The 22,356-nt window shown below is 41.9% G+C and overlaps 1 protein-coding gene across 7 annotated transcripts in view; it reads left to right on the forward strand.

Moving 5' to 3' along the window:
- The window catches only part of LOC148409153 (calpain-5-like), an 85,988-nt gene that overhangs the window by 25,341 nt on the left and 38,291 nt on the right, over positions 1 to 22,356 (forward strand). For 5 of the 7 annotated variants that reach the window (XM_088440164.1, XM_088440166.1, XM_088440165.1 and 2 more), the window contains 9 exons: positions 2,338 to 2,526; positions 3,082 to 3,213; positions 8,066 to 8,274; positions 8,827 to 9,019; positions 9,097 to 9,287; positions 13,952 to 14,029; positions 14,102 to 14,297; positions 14,392 to 14,514; positions 15,312 to 15,514. In XM_088440164.1, coding sequence (XP_088296290.1) covers positions 2,362 to 2,526; positions 3,082 to 3,213; positions 8,066 to 8,274; positions 8,827 to 9,019; positions 9,097 to 9,287; positions 13,952 to 14,029; positions 14,102 to 14,297; positions 14,392 to 14,514; positions 15,312 to 15,514 — 1,490 coding nt within the window. In that variant the 5' untranslated portion in view covers positions 2,338 to 2,361. Of the gene's footprint in view, positions 1 to 435; positions 681 to 2,337; positions 2,527 to 3,081; positions 3,214 to 8,065; positions 8,275 to 8,826; positions 9,020 to 9,096; positions 9,288 to 13,951; positions 14,030 to 14,101; positions 14,298 to 14,391; positions 14,515 to 15,311; positions 15,515 to 22,356 lie in introns of those variants that run through there. The other 2 variants (XM_088440160.1, XM_088440163.1) reach the window with 2 other exon arrangements.

Here is a 22,356-nt window from a genome sequence, read left to right on the forward strand (position 1 = left end):
CATGACAACAATGTTCAGTAAGATGCAATGCAGCTCAACAAATACACTTATTAATATGATATTAAATTACTGGTAGTATTTTTTTGACAATGTAGTCGAATTTGGGTGTTATATTTTTGTGTATTAAATTGTGCAGGTTTTCCTAATCAATAGGGTGTTTCATCGACTTCTAGTTTTATTTTTAAACATGAAACACTGTAAACTTCTATCTTCTATATAAATACAACACAAAAATTTAAAATGTTTATGGTCTTAAATAAACACCTTACCAAAATACACTGCATGATCACATTAGCCTGGAACTCTGAAATAGATAACACACACACACATGCATGCATGCACGCACGCATGCGCACGCTCACACTCACAGTCACACACCGCACGCATATTAGTGCTACGTTTGTCATTCAGCGAGCTTCCTCAAATAAGACGTATATCAGACAAGTAATCTGAGTTAAATCACTTCTGAGTTAAATCATTTCTCATACGTAATTTCAAGAGAATAGAACAATACCATAGGAAGTTTACGCTTAGGAGGAGAGCATTGGAAAACAGGCAGGGTGTGGCTCTAACAATGCAGTAATACACTGACTGTGTGTAGGAGGGCAAAGGCGGGCAGGTAAATACACTCAGGAGCTTCCTCATTGTGTAACAGGAAGGCATTCGTCCCTGCATCAGAGGTATGCTAAACTCATTTGTTTCTTTCATTTCAAAGTGTTTTCATGAAATTGGTAGTCAGGAATTTGAATCCAGTGTAGACATTAGGTTATTGTATTTTATTTACTTTTCTGATACAAATGCAACGTAAGGAAGGATTATACCAATATTATCTTTGTAAAGATATAATTTGTGATACAGCTACTGAATCACATATTTAATGTTTTGGCCGTGTAAAACAAAATATAACTTAATTTTATGTAAGCCTATTTTCATGTTGTCTTGGGTGTATTTGGTCGCTTCAGTGTAATACATTTGTCGTATACAGTGATCCCTCGCTATGTCGTGGTTCATCTTTCATGGCTTCTCTGGATTTTTTACAGTGTGGATATTTTTTACAGTGCGTTGTGCTCTGAAGCCTGATTGGCTCAGGGGCTTTACTGTTGTCTAGAAATAAAATATTGACGCTGCACTGTATTGCTTTTTCACTTGTCAATTTATTACAAAAGGCAGGAAGATCCAAACGCTTGCTTTCATCTCTCCTTTGTCTCTCCTGTAACCATCCGTGTGCGCTCAGCTCAGCACACATGCACACGTTACGAACGTGCTAGTAAGCACATTGATTGACAGCTAGGTCTCTGGGAGGCGATCAAGTGACTCGTAGGCGTGCCGAGAGCAAATGCACACGTCTGTGTACAGAGAAATGCACAGCTTTGGAAATCTGACTTTTACCTCGATTTCTTTTGTAATAAATTGAAATTTCAAGTGTATTGTTATAAGAGGCTTCACTTTAATTCGATGTCCGAGCATATCTGTTTATAAAATTCTTCTTGCTCAGAAAAAGAAAGCGCGTCAACAACTACCCATAACAATGTTCTTCTCTCGAAGAAAGACTCCTGCGCTTTCAGTAGAAACACACTAAAGCAGAGCAGAGTCAAGACGAAGAGGCATAGCTGCGACTGTGAAATACGCAAAGTGACAATGTTTCCAACCTTGTATCACTATATTAAAATTATTATTTTAAACAAATTTTGGGCTTCAAAACAGGTTTTGATTTTTGGTTTTACTCTATGGTTCAGTATTGCATTGTAAAATAATTAAAAAAAATAAAGCCGACTACTTCACAGTTTTCACTTTGCGCATGTTATTTTTGTAACGTAACCCCCTGCAATAAATGAGGGATCACTGTACTTCGAATGAAGAAGTCAGTTTGTGGGGTTAAACATCTTTATTCAGCTTCATAGTTCAATTGTCACCCATCAAGAAAGGTTCTGTATTTGCTGTTGTGACTGGTTTGTTTCATGATGTGTCAGTTTCTATGCAGTTGCTATGGACCTTTAGTTTGCTTTATTATGTCATATATGATTCATGTCTGACAGGACTGAAGATTGTGCTCTCAGTGACACGTAGACAAAACATCAAGTTGTCTTCAGAGTTTCTTTCTGAGTTTAGTATCCCAGTCTCACTTTCTGAGACTAGCTCGCTGTGGTTACGTTTTTGTGTATAAATACTATGTACTTCTCCACTTCTGTCCTGTCTGCTCCTGGGTCCAAACTTGCTTCCTCAAACAACTTATTTATATGATACTTTGAGATGCTCTAACTACAATTTGGGTATTCGGTTTTAAAGCTTTCAGTAAAGTTAAAAAAAAAAAAAAGTATTTATCATGTCTTTGTGCAGCTGGGAGTCTTCTATTTGTGGATCATGTTCTCCTCTGCGACCCACTACAAGAACCAGCACTACTCTGACCTGAAGAACGACTGTATCAAGACTAAGAAATTGTTTGAGGATCCTGAGTTCCCGGCCATAGATGCGTCACTTTATTTTCGGAAACCACCACCTGGTATAGTGCGATGGAAACGTCCTAGGGTGAGTGCAATTGTTTACTCTTTGGAAATTTGGGGAAGAAACAACTCCCAATTCATGGGACAAGATTCCACAATTTATTAAGACAAAGTGATCTCGTGTAAATCTCTTCAAATATGATGGCAGGCACAATTTTTTTTTAACTTTTATAAGTTATCGCTTATCAGTTCTGACTCACTGTGACTCCACACAACATAGTGAATATTAAACACAAGAAAAGAACATTTTTGTCTGAATGGGGGGGTAGAATTTATGTGAAGCAGCCAGAGGGACGGAGACTAATCTCTTTTGAAGAAATCACTAATTGTTTGCATACTGAGATGACTCTTCATTGAATGCTGATGTGCTTGAAGAATGTCTCACTAAAAACTCTTAATTAATGGAAATTGCAATCAGGAAGATTAATTAATTAAAGAAAAAAAACAAGGCTAGAATGGTATTGCCAGATGATCATACATCCTATCACATGACATGATATACTCTACTATATATATATATGTCGACTGAATTTGTACTCAAACATTTTTGTGTCATTCATTCATACTGTTATGAATGCAGGAGATCAGCAATGACCCTCATCTGTTTATGGAGGGGGTCAGCTCGCATGACTTAAACCAGGGTTCAGTTGGAAACTGCTGGTTTGTGGCTGCCTGCTCGTGTCTGGCGCTGAAGCCGAATCTCTGGAAGAAGGTAACTTCAATGCATTATGGAGGCTGTCAATAGTGTATATATGAGAAGGTTTATGTTAGCTGATGGCAGGAATTTACCTCAGGCCTTTTTACATTCAAGGGAATCTTGAGTTTCTTTTCTGCAGTGCTTATCGCCATTCTTTTTACTGGAAAGGTCTTAAATAAATTTATTTGAGAAATCAAATGTAAATTAAAACAGATTTAGTTCACTTGACTTACGCAACTGGAAAAACAACAGTATACTAACAGTATGGCACAATTGCACAACAAAAATACACTACAAATTTACAGATAAACAATATATAAAAGGCATAAATTGGCCATTTTATACTGGGCAAAAATGAGAATTTAATAAACGACAAGTTTTTCATCCAGCCAGGCAAAATACACGACTGCTCACTCATGCTACAGATAAAACAAACTTGCATTTAATGAACCTTTCCTGCTTATCAAACTCAATTAGTAAAAAAAAAAAAAAAACAACAACACTCCCAACAAAAAAGACTAACATTACGTTGACTCACTTTATAATCGAATAAAGTAAGATTCTGGTTGGGCTTACTCAGTTTTTGGGATTCTGTAGGCATTGACCGGTCAATCACCCTAAAGGGACACTGTATAAGATTTAGACCATTTTTCAATAAAAAGGAATAAATTAAATGATCATAAATTTCAAAAACTTGCAAATAAATGTGTTCTTAATGAACAACAGTATGTTTTAAATATAATTGTAGGCAGTGGTGTAGTGGGGATTTTTTTAAGTGGGTGTACGCTATTCTGGGATGTTCTATATATAGTACATACAGAACATCAATTATAGGCTACAACACCAGTTGAACTTAAATTAAATTTAATGTTTAACTACTCCAAAATAATCACAGGCCAACGTTATTAAGCATAACTCGCATTAGAACAATGATCAACAACCATTTCAATAACCCGCAGACAGTGCTGCCTTGAAAGCAAAAAAAAAACCACAATAAAACAGAGTAACTTACATTTGATGTTTTCATTGACTGTCAAAGAAACCGCCACACTGGGTCAGGAGGTTCGCTGCGGGTTTCGGTGGCTGGTCTTGTTCTCCTGTCTTCAGCCGAGCGACGGCATCGCAACCAAGTGGTCACGTAGCTTGTTGGGTCCCACTGTTTCATCGGTGGTCTATGTAGCTTGATGAACATCAAAGCAGATACCCTTTCAATCAGCAACCTTGTGCAGATCGAGGTTATTATAAGATTCGTTTGGCTGAATCCCCTTTCGCACTCTGCAGTGCTGCATGGAATGAGTTTCGGGCAGTTCATTAAAGGCCTCAGATCCTCAGGTGTGTCACCGTCATCCCCGAAGCTCTCGATGAAATCCCTAAATCCATTGATTGCACTCGCGTTGTGTAGTCGAAAACGTTGGCAAAGTGCAGCTATTTCGGTCTCTCCAAAGCCAGGCGGCATATCTTGCGCTAGTGGCCAGTTCCCCCACTCCAGAACATTGAGTTGCTTAATCAACTGAACATAGTCCTAAAGTTTGTGACAGAATGAATGCATCCTACATGAAGGCTACTTGTGCGCTGTGTTCCGGACCGTTTATCACATAGTACAACAAAACAGACCTTTTTCTGATCATTATGGATGGATGGAGCTACAAAGTGAGAATGGGATCGACACGGGCGTTGGCTTGCACTCCTGTTACAGTGCAACACAGACAAGTGATCACATTGCTACCCAAATGTGTAAAAAAGCCTACTAACAAATCCAGGAAATAGAAGGGAACATTTCAATCCTCATTGATGAATCAACGAGCCTAGGGTGTAAAACTGCATTGATCGTTCAGCTCTAGTCTATGATTTAGACAATGCCAAATCAAAATATTGGGATAGCGTTCAGTCATTCGTTTGGCCACACCAGATTTTCACCGCAACATTACGCTGGCTCCATCACTTGCAAACGCTACTAAGTGATTCTTCAGGTAAGTGTCATCAAAGCCAAGTGCACCTAGGCACTTGAGCAGACACTGCAGAATTGTGTCTGCTATTTGGTTCGGAAGTTCTATTTGATCTAGGAACATAAAATGTGGATCGTAGGTCTTGTCTTTTGAGACAGACGATCAATGCAGTTTTACATCCTTCTTTCTCTTCCACATGTCTTCACTCCAAATTGCGAACGGTAAGCTACTGGAGCTCCCCGCCACCTCCGTGCTAGCATCACCATGGCTAGCATTAGTTGACGAAGTGACTCCGGTATTGGCACTGACTGGTTGCTCAACTTGCTCACACAAAGTCTCTGAATTGGGTGTCTGGATACTGGTGGCATCTTTCTCTTTCCGAAAATAAACAATGTTTTTCTGCTTTTTCTCTGTCATTTTAGTGCAGGGAAAAAACCGAAATAAAAATTGAACGTGGTGTCGGGGAGAAGTGGGTGGATGGCATACCCCCACGTACCACGCCCACTACACCCCTGATTGTAGGTCTAGTTATCATTAAATTATGTTACGTGTGAGGTGGCACTTTTCTGAAGGCTGCCATGTTTGTTGTAGCTACGGACAACGGAAATACAGCACCTCCTGCTGTCCGTAATGAAAAACTGTCAAATCTTACACAGTGTCCCTTTAACTCGGATACATTGGTGCAGTACGATGACGTAATCAAAATGCAATTTTGCAGCGTTGGGTGGCGCAATAATCGCGCAACACAACAAACCGATACATACTAATCCCAGATAAAATTGCTCCATTGAGCTCTATAACAAAATTTCACAGACTATCCCAAAAGTTTTTATGCAATCAATAAAAAGTAATATTTTCGACATACAAACTCCAAAATCGCATTAAGTGTGAATAGATGAGCTAGATCTAGTGAGCGATAAATGCAACAATAAGTTTTAAAGGAAGCATTTCATAACCACCTTATATCCTGGTATAACAAAAAGCTCATTCTCTCTTAGAAATTATAAAAAATGTGAAATCTCAAACATTCAAACAAAATACTTAAATTTCCAATTCCTTCCAAGTGCAAAGAAATTCATTTTAAAACAATAAATAATATTTATCCTTCATACGAATTTATACAATGTAGATTTAAATTTCAGGTAGATAATTGTTCTATTCGTAAAATGAATTTGGAAACGACAGAGCACCTGTTTTAAGAATTGTTAAAAAAAAAAAAAAATGGAAATCTCTCCATGGCTTAGTAACATCCAGCTCCGCAGTGGTCCCCAACCTTTTGCTCACCACGGACCGGTCAACGCCTTACATTTATATTGTGGACGGGCCACATCATCCTTCTCACTATCTCACTATGTATGTAATACCAACAGCGGGCAGAGGGAATGGTAATATTGGACGGGGGGGGGGCAAATCTCGCAGACTGCGAGTCGCAGTGACCGTTGTGCTGACAATGCTGCGCTATCGTTAGCTTGGCACAGTAGCTACGGTTTAACAGCTGTTAAGTGAAGCAAACGCTGCACATACCAGTTGTCCCAAATTTTCGCTTCCGCCTTTCTACAAGCCAGGTGAGTGCTCTTTGCTTGGCTCTGTTTTGTATTGAAAGCTCAGCTGGCCGTGTTGGATCGCTCCCGGAGACCGCAAAGCGGCCACCATGATTCATTCCTGCCCCCTGCGTGAGCCGTTGAATGTTCCCGAAGTTGGTTGGTTGTCGACGCGGAAAAAGTAAAAACATTTTTACTTAACTTGAAAGGCGAAATTTCGCTTCTCGTGACCGCGCGCGGCCAATCGCGTCGCTCCATTCGCGTCCATCGCGTCGCCCGACGTGCATTCGCGCCCAGTCACGCGAACTCAATACTGACTACAATACAAAACTCTCCGCTTTTTCGCCTCGTTCGCGTTTGGTGTGTATGAACCATTAAACTAAATAATCTCCAAAACATTATTTCGGTTGCAGCCCACGCGGCCCGGTACCAGTTGATTTGACCTGGGATTGGGGACCACTGAGCTACAGCAACACTGACTTTTAGAAATATTCAAATAGGAGTTATCCTCAAAAATAATAAAAGTTTCTTTTTAATTACATTATTATTATTATTACAAACTTTTTCATACACAAGTGTCCGTATTCTTATCTTACTCCTGTTTGTTCTCGAAACATGTCATAAACATGTCATACTATGTTGTGATATACCAGCATTGTAAGCATTGTAGTTTGTAAGGAGGTGTGATTGCACTTTGATATGAAAATTTGATAATTTTTTTATATGAGATTGTCATTGTAATGTTTGTTGCATATGTTTAAAAAAGAAAAAGAAAAACACTAATCCCAGATAAATCTCAAATTTTTTTAGTCCAGACATTGCATTCTAGGTGCTTACTGTATACTGTATACATTTTCTTTTTCTGGTGTTTGGCTAAAGAAAGGCTTAAAAAAATGATTAGTGAAATAAGAGTTAAGTAAGTACTAAACTAATTTGTTACTTTAGGCACTAAAATACTAAAGTAATTGATGATTACTTTTTGTGCAAAGTACCAAAGGAATCGATTACGCCAGGTAGGCTACTAAAGAAATTGATTACATAAGGCATTCAAGTACTAAAGTAATCAATCACCAAAATACCTACTAAAAATCCTAAAGTAATTGATTACCCTCTTGTTTAAAGTAATAGATTTACTTCTAGTACTGTACGTAATTGATTAAACACCAGCCAAACTTTTGAAAAACACTTTAAAAAGATATAAATAAGTACCTTTTATTGAATGGCAGGACTCTTAAAAAAACAAAAGATTTCTTTGGGATTGAAGAAGTGAATTGGTTGCCGACAAATTTAAATATCAATAGTACAGATTTGTTGATTATCCCTTGTAAACTTGTAATTTTAAATAAATTATTGTAAATCTCAAAATGTTGGTCAATCCAGGTCATTCCTGACTGGAAGGAGCAGGAGTGGGACTCCAAGCATCCAGAGAACTATGCCGGAATCTTTCACTTTCAGTTTTGGGTGTTTGGCGAGTGGGTGGATGTGGTGGTGGATGACCGCCTACCAACAATTAACGGAGAGCTCATCTACTGTCACTCTAAGGACAACAATGAATATTGGAGCGCCCTGCTGGAGAAAGCCTATGCAAAGTGAGATGCACAATATTATAATTAACACGCTTGAGACCCAAAGTGACCCAAGAGTCCTTCTGGGTTTATGGATACTCAACATATCGATTGAGAATGGCATTTTGTGCTGTTCTTTGAAAGAATTTTTAATTTTGCTATCATTTTTTTGCACTTGCAATTATTTTTACAAAAGTTAAATTGACCCAGACTTTGCTGTTCCTGAGAAATGAACATAAAACACTGGTTTAAATAAAATATTGAATTTGGATTAGACAATTTTGGACATGATTGAGTGATTAAAAACGCCCCTGCTCATAGTGATACAGGAACATAATTACTGTTCCTCACAAACATCACATCACAAACATACATCACAAGAGAGTTGAATAATTATGGACTGAAGCAAGTCAATATCAAATGATAGCTGCTGGACACCTATTATCATACTCCCAAGTCTTTGTGTGGGCCTTAGAACTTTGCACAGCAGCAAGTGGCAGCTCTCCCGTTAATAAAATGCCACTGATAGTGAAAATACAAGAAAAGGCCTAAATGTGCCTTGCACTGTGTGTCCAGGCTCTCTGGCTGCTATGAATCACTAGAGGGGGGCAACACAGGAGACGCAGTTGTGGACTTCAGTGGAGCTGTAGCCGAGGCCATCAACTTGGAAGCAGAGGCCTATTATAAGGACCAGAAGAAGCTGGACCATCTCTTTGCTGATCTGCTCAAAGTGTACGACCGTGGTGGAATCATCAGTTGCTCTATTAAGGTGCGTGTTTAAGTGGTCGAATTGTAAAAAAAAAAAAAAAAATCCTCCCTGCATGTGAAATGTTATCTTTTCTTCAGGCACAACCACATGAAATTGAGCTCAAAATGGCAAACGGTTTGGTGAAAGGTCACGCCTACTCAGTGACAGCAGTAAACAGGGTGCGTATGGGTCACGGCCTGGTGGCTTACTTCAAAAATGAAACCATACCTATGATCCGCATGAGGAATCCGTGGGGCAAGACTGAGTGGAATGGAGCCTGGAGTGACAGGTGTGACATTAAGCCTCATACAAATCTATCATTTTTTGAGGGGGTGTAGCCTTGATCCTCATCAGGGTCATTTGGTCACCATTCAATTTGTATCTCGACACGAGACTGACCTTCATATTAATATTGATTAAAACCAGATACCCGTCTGTGGGCCGTCACCTTATTGTGGTGGAGGGGTATGCGTGTTCCAATGATCCTAGGAGCTAAGTTGTCTGGGGCTTTATGCCCCTGGCAGGGTCACCTATGGAAAACAGGTCCTAGGTGAGGAACCAGACAAAACACGATCCATCAACCCTTAATGATGAATGAAATACATGGATTTAAATTTCCCTCGCCCGGACGCGGGTCACCGGGGCCCCCCTCTGGATCCAGGCCTGGAGGTGGGGCTCGCTGGCGAGTGCCTGGTGCCCGGACCCGCACCCATGGGGCTCGGTCAGGCTCAGCCCGAAGAGGTTACAGGGGTCCCCCTTCCCATGGGCTCACCACCTGTGGGAGGGGCCATAGGGGTTGGGTGCAGTGTGCAGTTCTTGGGACATGGAATATCATCTCTCTGGCAGGGAAGGAGCCTGGGCTCCTGTGTGAGGCCGGGATGTTCCGACTAAATATAGTCGGACTCGCCTCCACATACAGCTTGGGCTCTGGTACCAGTTCTCTTGAGAGGGGTTGGACTCTTTCCCACTTTAGAGTTTCCCGCGCAGAGCAGGTGTGGGCATACTTATTGCCCCCCAACTCAGCGCCTGTACATTGGGGTATACCCCAGTGGGCGAAAGGGTAGCCTCCCTCCGCCTTCGGGTGGGGGGATGGGTCCTGACCGTTGTTTGTGCTTATGCACCAAACAACAGTTCAGAGTACCCACCCTTTTTGGATTCCTTGGAGCGTGTGCTGCAGAGCGCTCCCTCTGGGGACTCCCTCGTTCTGCAGGGAGACTTCAATGTTCACGTGGGCAATGACAGTGAGACCTAGAAGGGTGTGATTGGGAGGAACCGGCCCCCCTGATCTGAACCCAAGTGGTGCTTTGTTATTGGACTTCTGTGCTTGTCACGGATTGTCAATAACAAACACCATGTTCAAACGTAGGGGTGTTCATATGTGTACTTGACCCCAGAACACCCTAGGGCGCAGTTAGATGATCGACTCTGTGGTCATATCATCTGATTTGCGGCTGCATGTTTTGGACACTCGGGTGAAGAGAGGGGCGGAGCTGTCAACTGATCACCACCTGGTGGTGTGTTGGCTCCGATGGTGAGGGAGGATGACGGTCAGGCCTGGCAGGCCCAAACGTATCGTGAGGGTCTGCTGGGCGCACGTCTGGTAGAGTCCCCGGTCAGAAGGAGTTTCAACACCCACCAGAATTTCTCCCATGTCCCGGGGGAGGCGGGGAAATTGTGTCCGAGTGGACCATGTTTCGCACCTCCATTGTTGAGGCAGCTGATCACAGTGGAGGCCATAAGGTGGTCGGTGCCTGTCGTGGCGGCAATCCCTGAACCCGCTGGTGGACACCAGCGGTAAGGAACGCCATTAAGCTGAAGAAGGAGTCCTATCAGGCAGTTTTGGCCTGTGGGACTCCAGAGGCAGCTGACAGATACCCACTGGCCAACCGGTGTACGGCTTTGGCGGTCGCTGAGGCGAAAATCCGGGTGTGGGAGGAGTTTGGTGAGGCTATGGAAAACGACTTCCGGACGGCTTTGAGGAAATTCTGGCCCACCATCTGGCGTCTCAGGAGGGGAAAGCAGCACACCATCAACACTGTGTATAGTGGGGATGGGACGCTGTTGACCTCGACTTGGGACGTTGTGAACCAGTGAGCGGAATACTTTGAAGACCTCCTCAATTCCACCAACACGTCTTCCCCTGAGGAAGCAGAGTGAAGCCTCCGAGGTAGATGCTCTCATCTCTGGGGCTGAAGTCACCAAAGTGGTCAAAAACTCCTTGGTGGCAAGGCCCCGGGGATGGATGAGATCCGCCCTGAGTTTCTAAAAGGCTGACACGCCTCTGCAACATCGCATGGTCATTGGGGACAGCACCCCTGGATTGGAAGACCAGGGTGATGGTCTCCCTTTTTAAAACGGGATTGGGGGGTGTGTTCCAACTACAGAGTGATCACCCTACTCAGCCTCCCCGGTAAAGTCTATTCAGGGGTGCTGGAGAGGAGGGTCCATCTGGAAGTCAAACCTGAAATTCGGGAGGAGCAATGTGGTTTTCGTCCTGGCCGTGTAACAGCTCTACACACTCGGTAGGCTCCTCTAGGGTGCATGTGAGTTCGGCTAACCAGTCTATATGTGTTTTGTGGACTTAGAGAAGACGTTCGATCGTGTCCCTCAGGGAGTTCTGTGGGATGTGCTTCGGGAGTACAGGGCACTGAACTCCCTGCTACGGCTGTTTGGTCCCTGTACCACCGATGGCAGCGTTTGGTCCGAATTGCCAGCAGTAAGTTGAATCCGCTACCAGTAAGGGTTGGACTCCGCCAAGGCTGCATTTTATCACCAATTCTGTTCATTACTTTTATGGACAGAATTTCTAGGAGCAGCCGAAATGTCGAGGGAGTCCGGTTTTGGAGTCTCGGCATTGCATCTCTGTTAGTTTCAGACGATGTGGTGCTGTTGGCGTCTTCAGACCGTGACCTCCAATTTTCGCTGGAGCAGTTCGCAGCCGAGTGTCAAGCGGCTGGGACAAAGATCAGCACTTTTAAATCTGAGACTATGGTCCTCAATCGGAAAAGAGTGGAGTGCCCTCTTCGGGTAGGGGAAGAGGTCCTGCCCCAAGTGGGGGAGTTCAAGTATCTTAGGGTCTTGTTCACGAGTGAGGGTAGGATGGAGCGTGAGATCGACAGGCGGATCGGTGCAGCGTCGGCTGTAATGCAGACTCTGTACCGGTCTGTCGTGATGAAGAGAGAGCTAAGCCGAAGGGCAAAGCTCTCTATTTACCGGTCGATCTACGTTCCTCCCCTCACCTATGGTCACGAACTGTGGGTCGTGACTGAAAGAACGAGATCCCGGATACAAGCATCTGGTTAGGATGCCTCCCGGACCTCCGGTGTTCCGGGCATGTCCCACAGGAAGGAGGCTTCAGGGACGACCCAGGTTACGCCTGCGAATGCCTGGTGATCCTCCCGGCTGAGCTGGATGAAGTGGCCGGGGAGCGGGAAGTCTGGGCTTGCCTGCTGAGGTTGCTGTCCCCGTGACCCGACCCCAGATAAGCGGAAAAAAATGGATGGATGGATGGCTGGATAAAACCAGATAAAACTGCTACTTTAATAAGAGAGAGTTCACAAAAGTGGGCATTTTATCATTTTTTCTGGCCTGTCATTTACAGTTCTGTTAGTAAATGGACCCACTTCAGCTATTATGGGTCTGAAGTTTTGAGAAGTTTGCCCAATGTAATCAATGGTCTGTGGTCATCATCTCTTGCACTTCCATCATCACTTCTATTGTCAAAATTTGACGCCCCTCCATCCTCCCTGTCCCTCAAAAAAAAGAAAAACTAAACAAAAAAAAAAACACCTGCCCAAGAAAACAATAATCAAACCTCCTGTACAGATAAACCTTACCCCCCCCCCCCCACACACACACACACACACTTGACACGCTTACTATAAATAAGATTATTATCTATAAAAATTGTATAATCATACTTAAATCTATATCCTTTTTAACATTAACAAAAGAAAAAAAGCTATATAAATCAACTTTCAACAACTGATAATTATTTTTAGTGTTTATATGGGTTACAGTTTAGTCTAAAACTGAAAAAAGTGCATCAAAGTGCCCGAAAGTTAAAAAAAAAAATTGTTAAAAATAAAAAAAATTGTGAAAATGTTTATTTGAATGCAGTTATACTTAAAATGACAAAAACAAAGCCTGGCGTCACTGCAACACTAAAATGCAGCTCAAACATTGACCTACATGCCATTAATGTGTATCTATTTGTCTGTATTTGGTACATGCAGCATCCACTTCAACCTATGGGACAGGAAAGGGGCTCATCCCACCTGTGGTCCTTCTGATGGTTTCTGATTTTCCCCAAATTGTGGTTTTTGAGTTTTTCCTTCCCCTTCTAGGAGCTTTGACAGGGGATACTGTTGTTTACCTTACACCGAAAAGATGTCTCTGTATGACTTCTTTTTTCGAAAGAAGTCTCAACATGACTTCTTTTCATCTATGAAGCCTTTTGAGATTTCGGTGATTCAGGGCTATACAGATAAAATTTGATTGTTTGATGACCAGCTACTTCAATGAGGATTATTAAAGACATGTATTAAAGATATGTCCATTCGTAAAACTAACTGCTACTGCTGCATACAAATGTAATAACACCCAGGAAATTATCCCTAGGTGCTTGCATGTATGGTTGATGCCTTTTTAGACTGTTTTTATACTATATAATACTTATATGCAAGTATATGGCTGTTAATACATTTCATAAAAAAATGGAAGATTTGAACGAGTGATAAGCTGCCAACAGTCACAGGTGATGTTGATTACAACAATGGACTAAAATGACACTTTGTTCCATATGGTTTAGTTCAACTTTTTTAAAATGCTTTTGTCATTTGGCGGTCCGTTGGCAAAACATCTATATTTCACTGTACCGATGGATTGTCCACCTCCAAGTGTTTACTTCCAATTTTCAGTGGGTAATCATCTCTCTTCTACGCATCCTATCAGCTCTGAGGAATGGTCAAAGGTTGGTGACACTGAAAGGGGGAACCTTGGCATCACAGTGGAGGATGACGGAGAGTTCTGGTATGCAGTCAATTTACCATATTGCAAACAATACACCTTTTATCATTTTAACTTGACCCTCTCCGTCCGTAGGATGTCTTTCACAGACTGGTGCAAATATTTTACGGACGCCGACGTGTGTCGGCTCATCAATACCTCGGTGATCAGCATCCATAAGACGTGGCATGAGAGAGTCCACTTTGGGAGCTGGACAAGGCATTCGGAGCCTCTCTTGAACCGCTGTGGTGGCTGTGCTAACCACAAGCAAACTTTTCTGCAGAACCCACAGGTGCTGTGGCGCAGCAACATACAATACACAGAGCATTTTCTGATTTAAGAGTGTGATTGTTGTTCTGACTTTTTTTTCCAACATTTTATTGTAGTATACGTTTGATGTCACAAAAGAGGCCGACGAAGTCCTCATCTCCTTGCAACAAAGAGATATGAAGATCCACAGGAAATTTGGTCAAGGGGAAAATCTGACAATAGGTTTCAGCATTTTCAAGGTAAAATAAACACATGTAAAATAATGAGTGAAATGTAAAACAGGGAATAAGACATATATCTGAAGTGAAGTCCATCCCTCCATTTTTTCTTTTTTTAACTAGTTGTCCTCAAGGGTACAGAGACCCTCTGGTGCCACACTATGAAAAATTATATATTTGCACTAACCCATTTGCTTGGTTTTGTAATCCACTTGCTCAGTTTAGTAATCTGTGCGCACGGTTTAGTAATTCGCTTGCTAAATTTAGTAATCCATGTGCACAATTTAGTAATCCGTTTGCTCAGTTTAATAAATCGTGTACACGATAGTATTACTGAATATGATCATGTTTGATTACCTACCCTTATAATTCAACTTCAGTAAAATGAATGATGGCGGCAGTCGCAAGATTTCAAAGGATATGGAAAGGGGCAACTTTTCAGTTACGATATAAGGTTTAATAATTTAAGATATAAGTAAATTAATCTACTGCAGTAGTTTGACGTCCCTGGCAAGTGCATTTATAGTTACTTCGTCTGTCTGGCATAGCATGCAGGAAACCGTCACAGCATGTCTTTGCAATACCGTATAGCTATTTTTGTTTCTTTTTTTTCCAAAGGACGGGACTATTTTGAAAAATGAGGGATGACTGTGTGTGTGTGTGTGTGTGTGTGTATATATATATATATATATATATATATATATATATATATATATATATATATACTGTGTATATATACTGTGTATATATATAATAACACAAATTCTCTGGAAGTGTCACCGAAGACAAAAATATTTTGTGAAATTTCTGTACCTCAGGTGGAATTAAATCGAAAATACAGGCTGCACGACATCCTGACCCAAAAGTGCGCGGCGACTTCGACCTACATCAACGCTCGCACGGTCTTCATGAGGTGCACGTTGCAGCAGGGCCGTTACGTCTTCTTGCCCACTACTTTCAAGCCTCACATTCTGGGCGATTACATGTTGCGACTTTTCACTGATGTGGACTCTGGCTGCAGGTAATGTCAATGTCACAACTCATCTTGAATTTCTGCTAGCGGCAGCTATTTTGAAAGAGAACCCACCAGTCAATTTCAAGCATACATAGTGTTATTTTGTTATTCCCATGTTTTTGCACCATTCCCATATAAAAAATGGACACAATTGATGTAAATGGCGCTACTCCGTGGCATCAGTTGACACCACTTTACGTCAGTTGTGCTCAATGTTATATCTTTCACTCTTCTTTGCTATTTAATATAACAATGATACTTCGGACTACAACGTAGTGTTAACTCTTTATTAGCATAGCACGCAGTCGTATCAAAAGGCGGTGCAACACAACCCGGAGCTGGGGTTACTCATCATGCATTGCGTGACAAACTATGGGTTGCCTTACAGTTCAAAATACACATTTCCTCCCCTCTTACAATAGATGTGTACATACATTTAGTTAACCATATTCACTTATGTTTATGCTAATTTAGGAATGAGGGTAGCTTCCCGTATCAGTTGAGCGTAGATAGCTTCTGCCTTGTTCAGTGTCCTTGAAGCAAAAGCATTCGTTTTTTCCTCACCGTCTGGCATTACATGAGATATTACAGCCCCCACACCACAGGGAGACGCGTCAAAGGCAAGCTGAATCGGAAGTGACAGATTAAAATGAGTCAGAATCTCCAAAGCTGGTAGCACGTCCTTCACCTTCTGAAAAGCCTCCTGACAGGCTGCTGTCCTCTTCCATGCTTTTTCTCCGCACAGCAGTTTATGCAACGGTTTCAGTAGTGACGCCATGTTTGGTGTGAAACGTCCATAATAATTCAATAGTCCTAAGAAAGACTTCAACTGGCTAACATTTAGTGGTGGCGGTGCATCCATATTGGCTGTGATTTTCGATGGTGCCTTGTGCAGTTTCTTTCAATCGATCACATGACCCAAATGTTCCACAGATGACTGGAAAAACTTACATTTGGCCTTTCTGATTCCAAGTTCATACTATTTCAGTCTCTGAAAAGTTGCGTCCAAGTTGCGCAGATGCTCATCGTCATCTGCTCCTGTACACAGAATATTGTCCAGGTGGCATTGCACTCCTGGTAATCAACTCAGGATTTAGGGTTACCTTAAACTTTCCACAAGTCCAAATCCCTCATCCTTTTTCATTACAGGGACTATGAGTGTGGCCCATTCACTGATTGGTACAGGTTCCAAAACTCAATTTTTGACCAGCACCTCCAATTCGGTTTCCACTTTAGGTCTAATGGTATATGGCACCGGCCTGGCCTTTATGAACAGCGGTTTACTTCCAGGTTTGAGACACAACTTCACGGTAATTCCTATCATGCTGCCTAACTCATCACGAAAAACCTTTTTCTTCTTTTCCAATATGGCCCGTAGCTGAGTTGAACCATGTGACAGCTTCCTTACTGCTTGCCAATCAAGTTGGATTGTCTTCAGCCACACACGCCCCATGATGGCTTGACAGTTTTTCTTGCTGACGTAAACTGGTAGCTTGGCAGTCTGGCCATTGTACTATACAGTCACATCTGTCATCCCTTTCATGGGCACTCAGTATTTGCCGTAAAGGCAGTGTCTTAGGGCCGGAGTGGAAGGTGTTTCATTATCTTTGTATAAATGTCGTAGGATAGCAGTGATGCTCTTGATCCTGTGTCTGTCTGCATTTTAACATAATGTCCCTCCACCTTGGGTTTGGCCCAAATGCCTTCTGAGCAATGTTCCCTCTAATTTTCAATGCGTCTGAGCATTCACTCAAATTCCTCAAGCAGGCTTTGAATCAAACCAAGGTGAGCAACTTCAACATGCACACAGCGAGTCACTTTGTGCATATCTCCTAAAGTGACCTATATCTCATAACTCACATTTAGTCATTAATGAGCAAGGAAGGAGCCAATTCACAGCATTTGGAATTATTATTGGATTTGATCCTGAAAACCCAAAGTTAATTTAAATTTCAGGTTTTGTAATGGCCAAGAGCTAGAAAGTTCTTTGTTTGTTGGTTGTTTTGGCTCACTGCCCAATGGACATTTATGTTACTGCCCCTTTAAGGCAGGGAGGTGCATGATACTGGCCCTTGAAGAGCCTTGGGGCATCACAGGGGGAGTTGCGATTGATTGCAGATTAGAGCACGCGGTTTCTTTACCATAATGTTTGCCTTATATTTGAAGTGTTTTTGTTTGAAGAACTTTGGAACCACTATGGAAATAAATGTATCGTTTTATTGAATCTGTGGAAATTTTAATTTTATTTGAACCTGGGCAAGCGTACGAGCAAACCAGTCGGCCAGAAGTCTCAATTTGCACAATGTTGCCAAACAAATCACAACTATTTTTGTTCGTTTTCAACAAGTTTGTTATTATTTGTATTATTTTTATATCTTGAGCAATACGTGTTTTAGACATGACAGTGTAATGTATATTGCAGTTTTCACCAAGGCAATAAACGAGCCACAAGTTGTGAAAATGAAAAAATAAATCTTACCCACTTTCACCGCTTGTTCTTCAATTTGCATATACAGTGGGCCCCCGGTTTACAAACCCTGTTTTACGTAATTTTTCATAGTACGACGTGGACCGCGGGTTTTTTTTTGTCCTATTTATTTGTGCTATTGGTCGATTAAGGTCACAGTCACTGTCTTAGTCACGGTCTCAGTCACGGAGATGCCGATATGTTATTGGTCGATTAAGGTCACAGTCACGGTCTCAGTCACGGAGATGCGGATATGCTATGGGCCGGCGTCACGTCAATCACAGAAATGCAGATATGCTATAGGCGCAACGTTCTCATCTAGCCTGATGGCACGAGCTGGTCGGTGTGTTGTGAAGACTTTGCAAACTCTATCTGTTAGACATGGCTTCTAAAATTGCAAGTGGCGGTAAAGGAAGAAGTAAGAGGATGATGACAATAGAAACGAAGCAGGAGAAAATAAAAAAATATGAAGGAGGCTGTCAGAGAAATCTCTAAAAGAAGACTAGGACAAGCCTAGCTGCTAAGCAGCAAAAAGAGTAACTCAGACCAGCCAAGATTGATTTTTCTATGCCAGGCATAGGGAAAAAGCTTGGGCAAATGAACTCGTGGGTTTTCCAACGCTAATTCAACTGCCCAGCCGCTCCTCCTGGCTTTTATTGAGCAAAAGCATAGCAGATTACAAGACACAACAAAAGAGACAGCCGGGCGCCACCGACAGCTGGGCCAAGGTCCCGGCTCACACTTTGGAGCGTCAACAGCTCTATCTAAGGACAGGGTCAAAATGAACTAGGATTGCATAAATGGATAATAATGAAATAAGCACATAATGATAACAACCTAATATATGATTCCCTTCACAGAGGCGCACGCATAGTTAACCTTGCTAGTAAGTATGGCCGCAACCGCTCGACGATCGGTACAATTCTCAATAACAAGGAAGCTATGAAAGTAAGCAAGTCTTTTAAGGGCAAGACTTTCCTTGCCAAGGGACAGACCTCGGTCAACAACAAAATGGAGAGGCTTCTTCTATTATGGATTAAAGAGAAGGAAATCGCCGGTGATATGTTCTCGTTTAAGAAAAGTTCTCGTTTAAGAAAAAAAAATCCTGCTAGTTCGTCTCTGCTCCCCTCCGCCTCCACCCACCACCAGCTCAAGTCACGTCGCCCCAAAGGTAAATGTAATTTTTCCTTTGTATATTTATGTTATTTAATTTAACTGTACAGTAGATTATGTTTTTAATATGTGTATAAAGTCGTGCTGTTTTTACCTAAGGTTTTTGCACGTGTTGTACGCATTCACTAATTAACATAGGTTTGGACTGCCCGTCATACGGCCAATTCGAGTTACGAGCTTAGCCGCTGAACGGATTAAGTTCGTAACACAGGGGCCCACTGTACTCCTGACAGCCATTTAATCTTAAAAGAAGCCCATTTTTACTTTGTTTGGTGAGTGATTGTTTTGCTGCTCCTTTGTTTCGTGAGGAAAAGGGGTTGCCATTTGCGTCTCAACCCCGCACTGTTGTTAGCAAGCTAAACTGCACGGGGTGTATATGCAGGGAACGTTTCTGTCAATGAGTTTGATTGGATGAATAGTGAGGTGAAAGTTTGATGGGATGAATTGTGAGGTGAAACCTATCGTATCATTGGCCTGACACTTGTCACTCGCTGTCACAATGCAAAACGGTACAGAAAACAATATTGATGGTCTAACTAATCAGATAAGATGAGGTCTAATATTAGATATTATTTAATACATTTATACTGCATTTTCTTTTATGCGCAGGCATAGACTTTCTTATGCACTGAGAACTTGCGAGCAGTGCGCAATTGCACATGGGCGCAGTTTAGAGGGAACAATGCTTCTGAGCCTTCCTACACAGTCATTATTTGGACAACATTTATTGCAGTTGATATATCCTTTCCTGAAGCATCACACTCAGCATGCTTGACTGTGTGCACCTTTGTTTTCATTTAGTTTTTTTGTCACTTTTATGTCTTGTCTTTTAGGCTTTGTCTTTGATCCTTTTATTTCTGCATGCCCACTCCATGTTTTTTTTCTGCAGTTATTGCAGTTCATAACTTTACACCAACAGTCATAAGCAAGGTGCCCGAACTTGCCTCATCAGAAACATGGACCTTGTCCATTCAATTTATCACTCTTGAATTTATGTATTCTGCCTGTAGCATGCAACTGCTGAGCTTCTTTTGAAACCATCTCCATCATTACGCTTATATTTATTGCTTTCAAGGCACTTTCTGTGAACAATATTTTCCTGTGCTGCTTCATTTCTTAATCCACACACAAGCCTGTCTCTCAAAGTGTCATTCAAAGCATCTTTGAATTCACCATTTGGCGGTCCATGAGTTGCACACTTAGGCCTTCAATGATTCGACCCCCCAGAAGCACACGTACACATTACTGGGCAACACAAGCTATTCTCCGGAGCATTTAAACATCAATAAACCCGCATCAGCATTTAAAACTTGTCATTATACGTGCCAAGACATAAAATAAGGAATAATAATTTCACATTATTTGTCCACCAAGTTTTATGACCAGGCAAGCTTTAACAAGATTGTACGTTGAATTACAAATCGCAGCTTAATGTAAATGTCACGTCTGGACATGATGACTTGGGAGGAGGAAGGAAGGGGACCCCAAACATGCAGGAAAACTTTTAAATATGTGGCTCAAAAAATGAAGTTTTAATAAGGAAATGAGGCAAGACTGTACCAGGAACAAAATTGGAAAAAGTATCAACATAAACTTGAAACTAAAATCAACTCACGGGTAACACAGGGAGACAGAGACAGGTGACTCAGAAATATGAGGAGGACCGCAACATAAGACAAGGTAAGATAATGACCCCACAATGACACTGGGAACTTAAATACACTCTCACCAACTTAGGAGAACACGAAACAGGTGGACAACATGAGAGGCAAGGGAAGCTGACAGGAGGACACGTGGGGGTGGGGGTGAGGGTCAGGTAACCAGGCAGGTGGACAAACTCAAACTAACGAGAACGCAGACAATAAAGGCAGACGCAAATGGAACAGAAACATGACCAAAACCCACAACCCAAAAAACAACAAACCCCAACCAATGTTCCCTCGAATTTTGAATGTGCCTGAGCATTCACACAAATTCCCTGAGTAGGCATTGGACCAAGGTGAGCAACTTCAGACATGCACACAGTGAGTCACCGTGTGCATATCTGATGTTGCCCCTAAAGTAACCTATATCACATGACTCACATTCTGTCATTAATGAGCAAGGAAGGAGGAGGGGCTCTGAGCATATCCAGGGGCCTAGCTGCGGCCCTGGAATGATGATGCGGGGCGGCTTGGAACTCTATGAAATGAAGGGTAAAGCACAACCTGATGATGTCCAACAACTTTTAAACATATGTTAAGACCAGTACTGTGCTTCTGGGCACACAGCCTGTCATTTATGAGGGCATAGCTGAGTTGAAAAGCGTCGTCCAGGACCAATACAGGAGAACGATGCATCTATAGTTGCCATGTTTGTAGGAGCCAAGCCATAGCATTTGGAATTATTATTGGTTTTGATCCCAAAATCCCAAAATTAATTTAAATTTCAGTTTTTGTAATTTGTTGATTGGTTGTTTTGGCTCACTGCTCAGTGGACATTAATGTTACTGTCCCTTTAAGTCTGGGAGAGAGGTCCATGATACTGGTCCTTTAAGAGCCTTGGGGGTTTGCATCACAGGGGCAATTGAGATTGATTGCAGATTAGAGCGCACGGTTTCTTCACTGTAACGTTTGCCTTTTACTTGAAGTACTTTTGTCTGAAGAACTTTAGAACTGCTGTGGAAATAAATTTATCGTCTTATTGTCAAAGAGAGACCTGTGGAAATGTTATTATATATTTTTTTTTTTAACCTGGGCAAGCATACGAGTAAGCCAGGCGGCCAGAAGAATGCACAATGTTGCCAAACAAATCACAACTATTTCTGTTCGTTTTCAACAAGTTTGTTATTATTTTTTTAATATCTTGAGCAATAAATGTTTTAGACATGACAGTGTGATGTATATTGCACTTGTCACCATGGCCATAAACAAGCCACAAGTTGTGAAAAAAAAAAAAAAAAATCTCACTCACTTTCACCGCTTGTTCTTCTATTTGCATATGCTCCGACAGCCATTCCATCTTATAGGAAGCGCATTTCTTTTTTACTTTGGCTTGTTGACCGGATGTGTCGCTGCTCGTTGGTTTCGTGAGGAATAGGGGTTAACATTTGACGTCTCTTAACTCCGCACTGTTGTTAGATAGCTAACCAGCACGGGGTGTATATGCGGGGAAAATTTCTGTCACTACGTTTGATTGGATGAATAGTATAAGTGAAACATTCATAGGC

Source organism: Hippichthys cyanospilos, chromosome 18 (assembly GCF_059441005.1).
Source record: "Hippichthys cyanospilos isolate Australia breed blue-spotted pipefish chromosome 18, RoL_Hcya_1.0, whole genome shotgun sequence".
Classification (NCBI taxonomy): domain Eukaryota; kingdom Metazoa; phylum Chordata; class Actinopteri; order Syngnathiformes; family Syngnathidae; genus Hippichthys; species Hippichthys cyanospilos.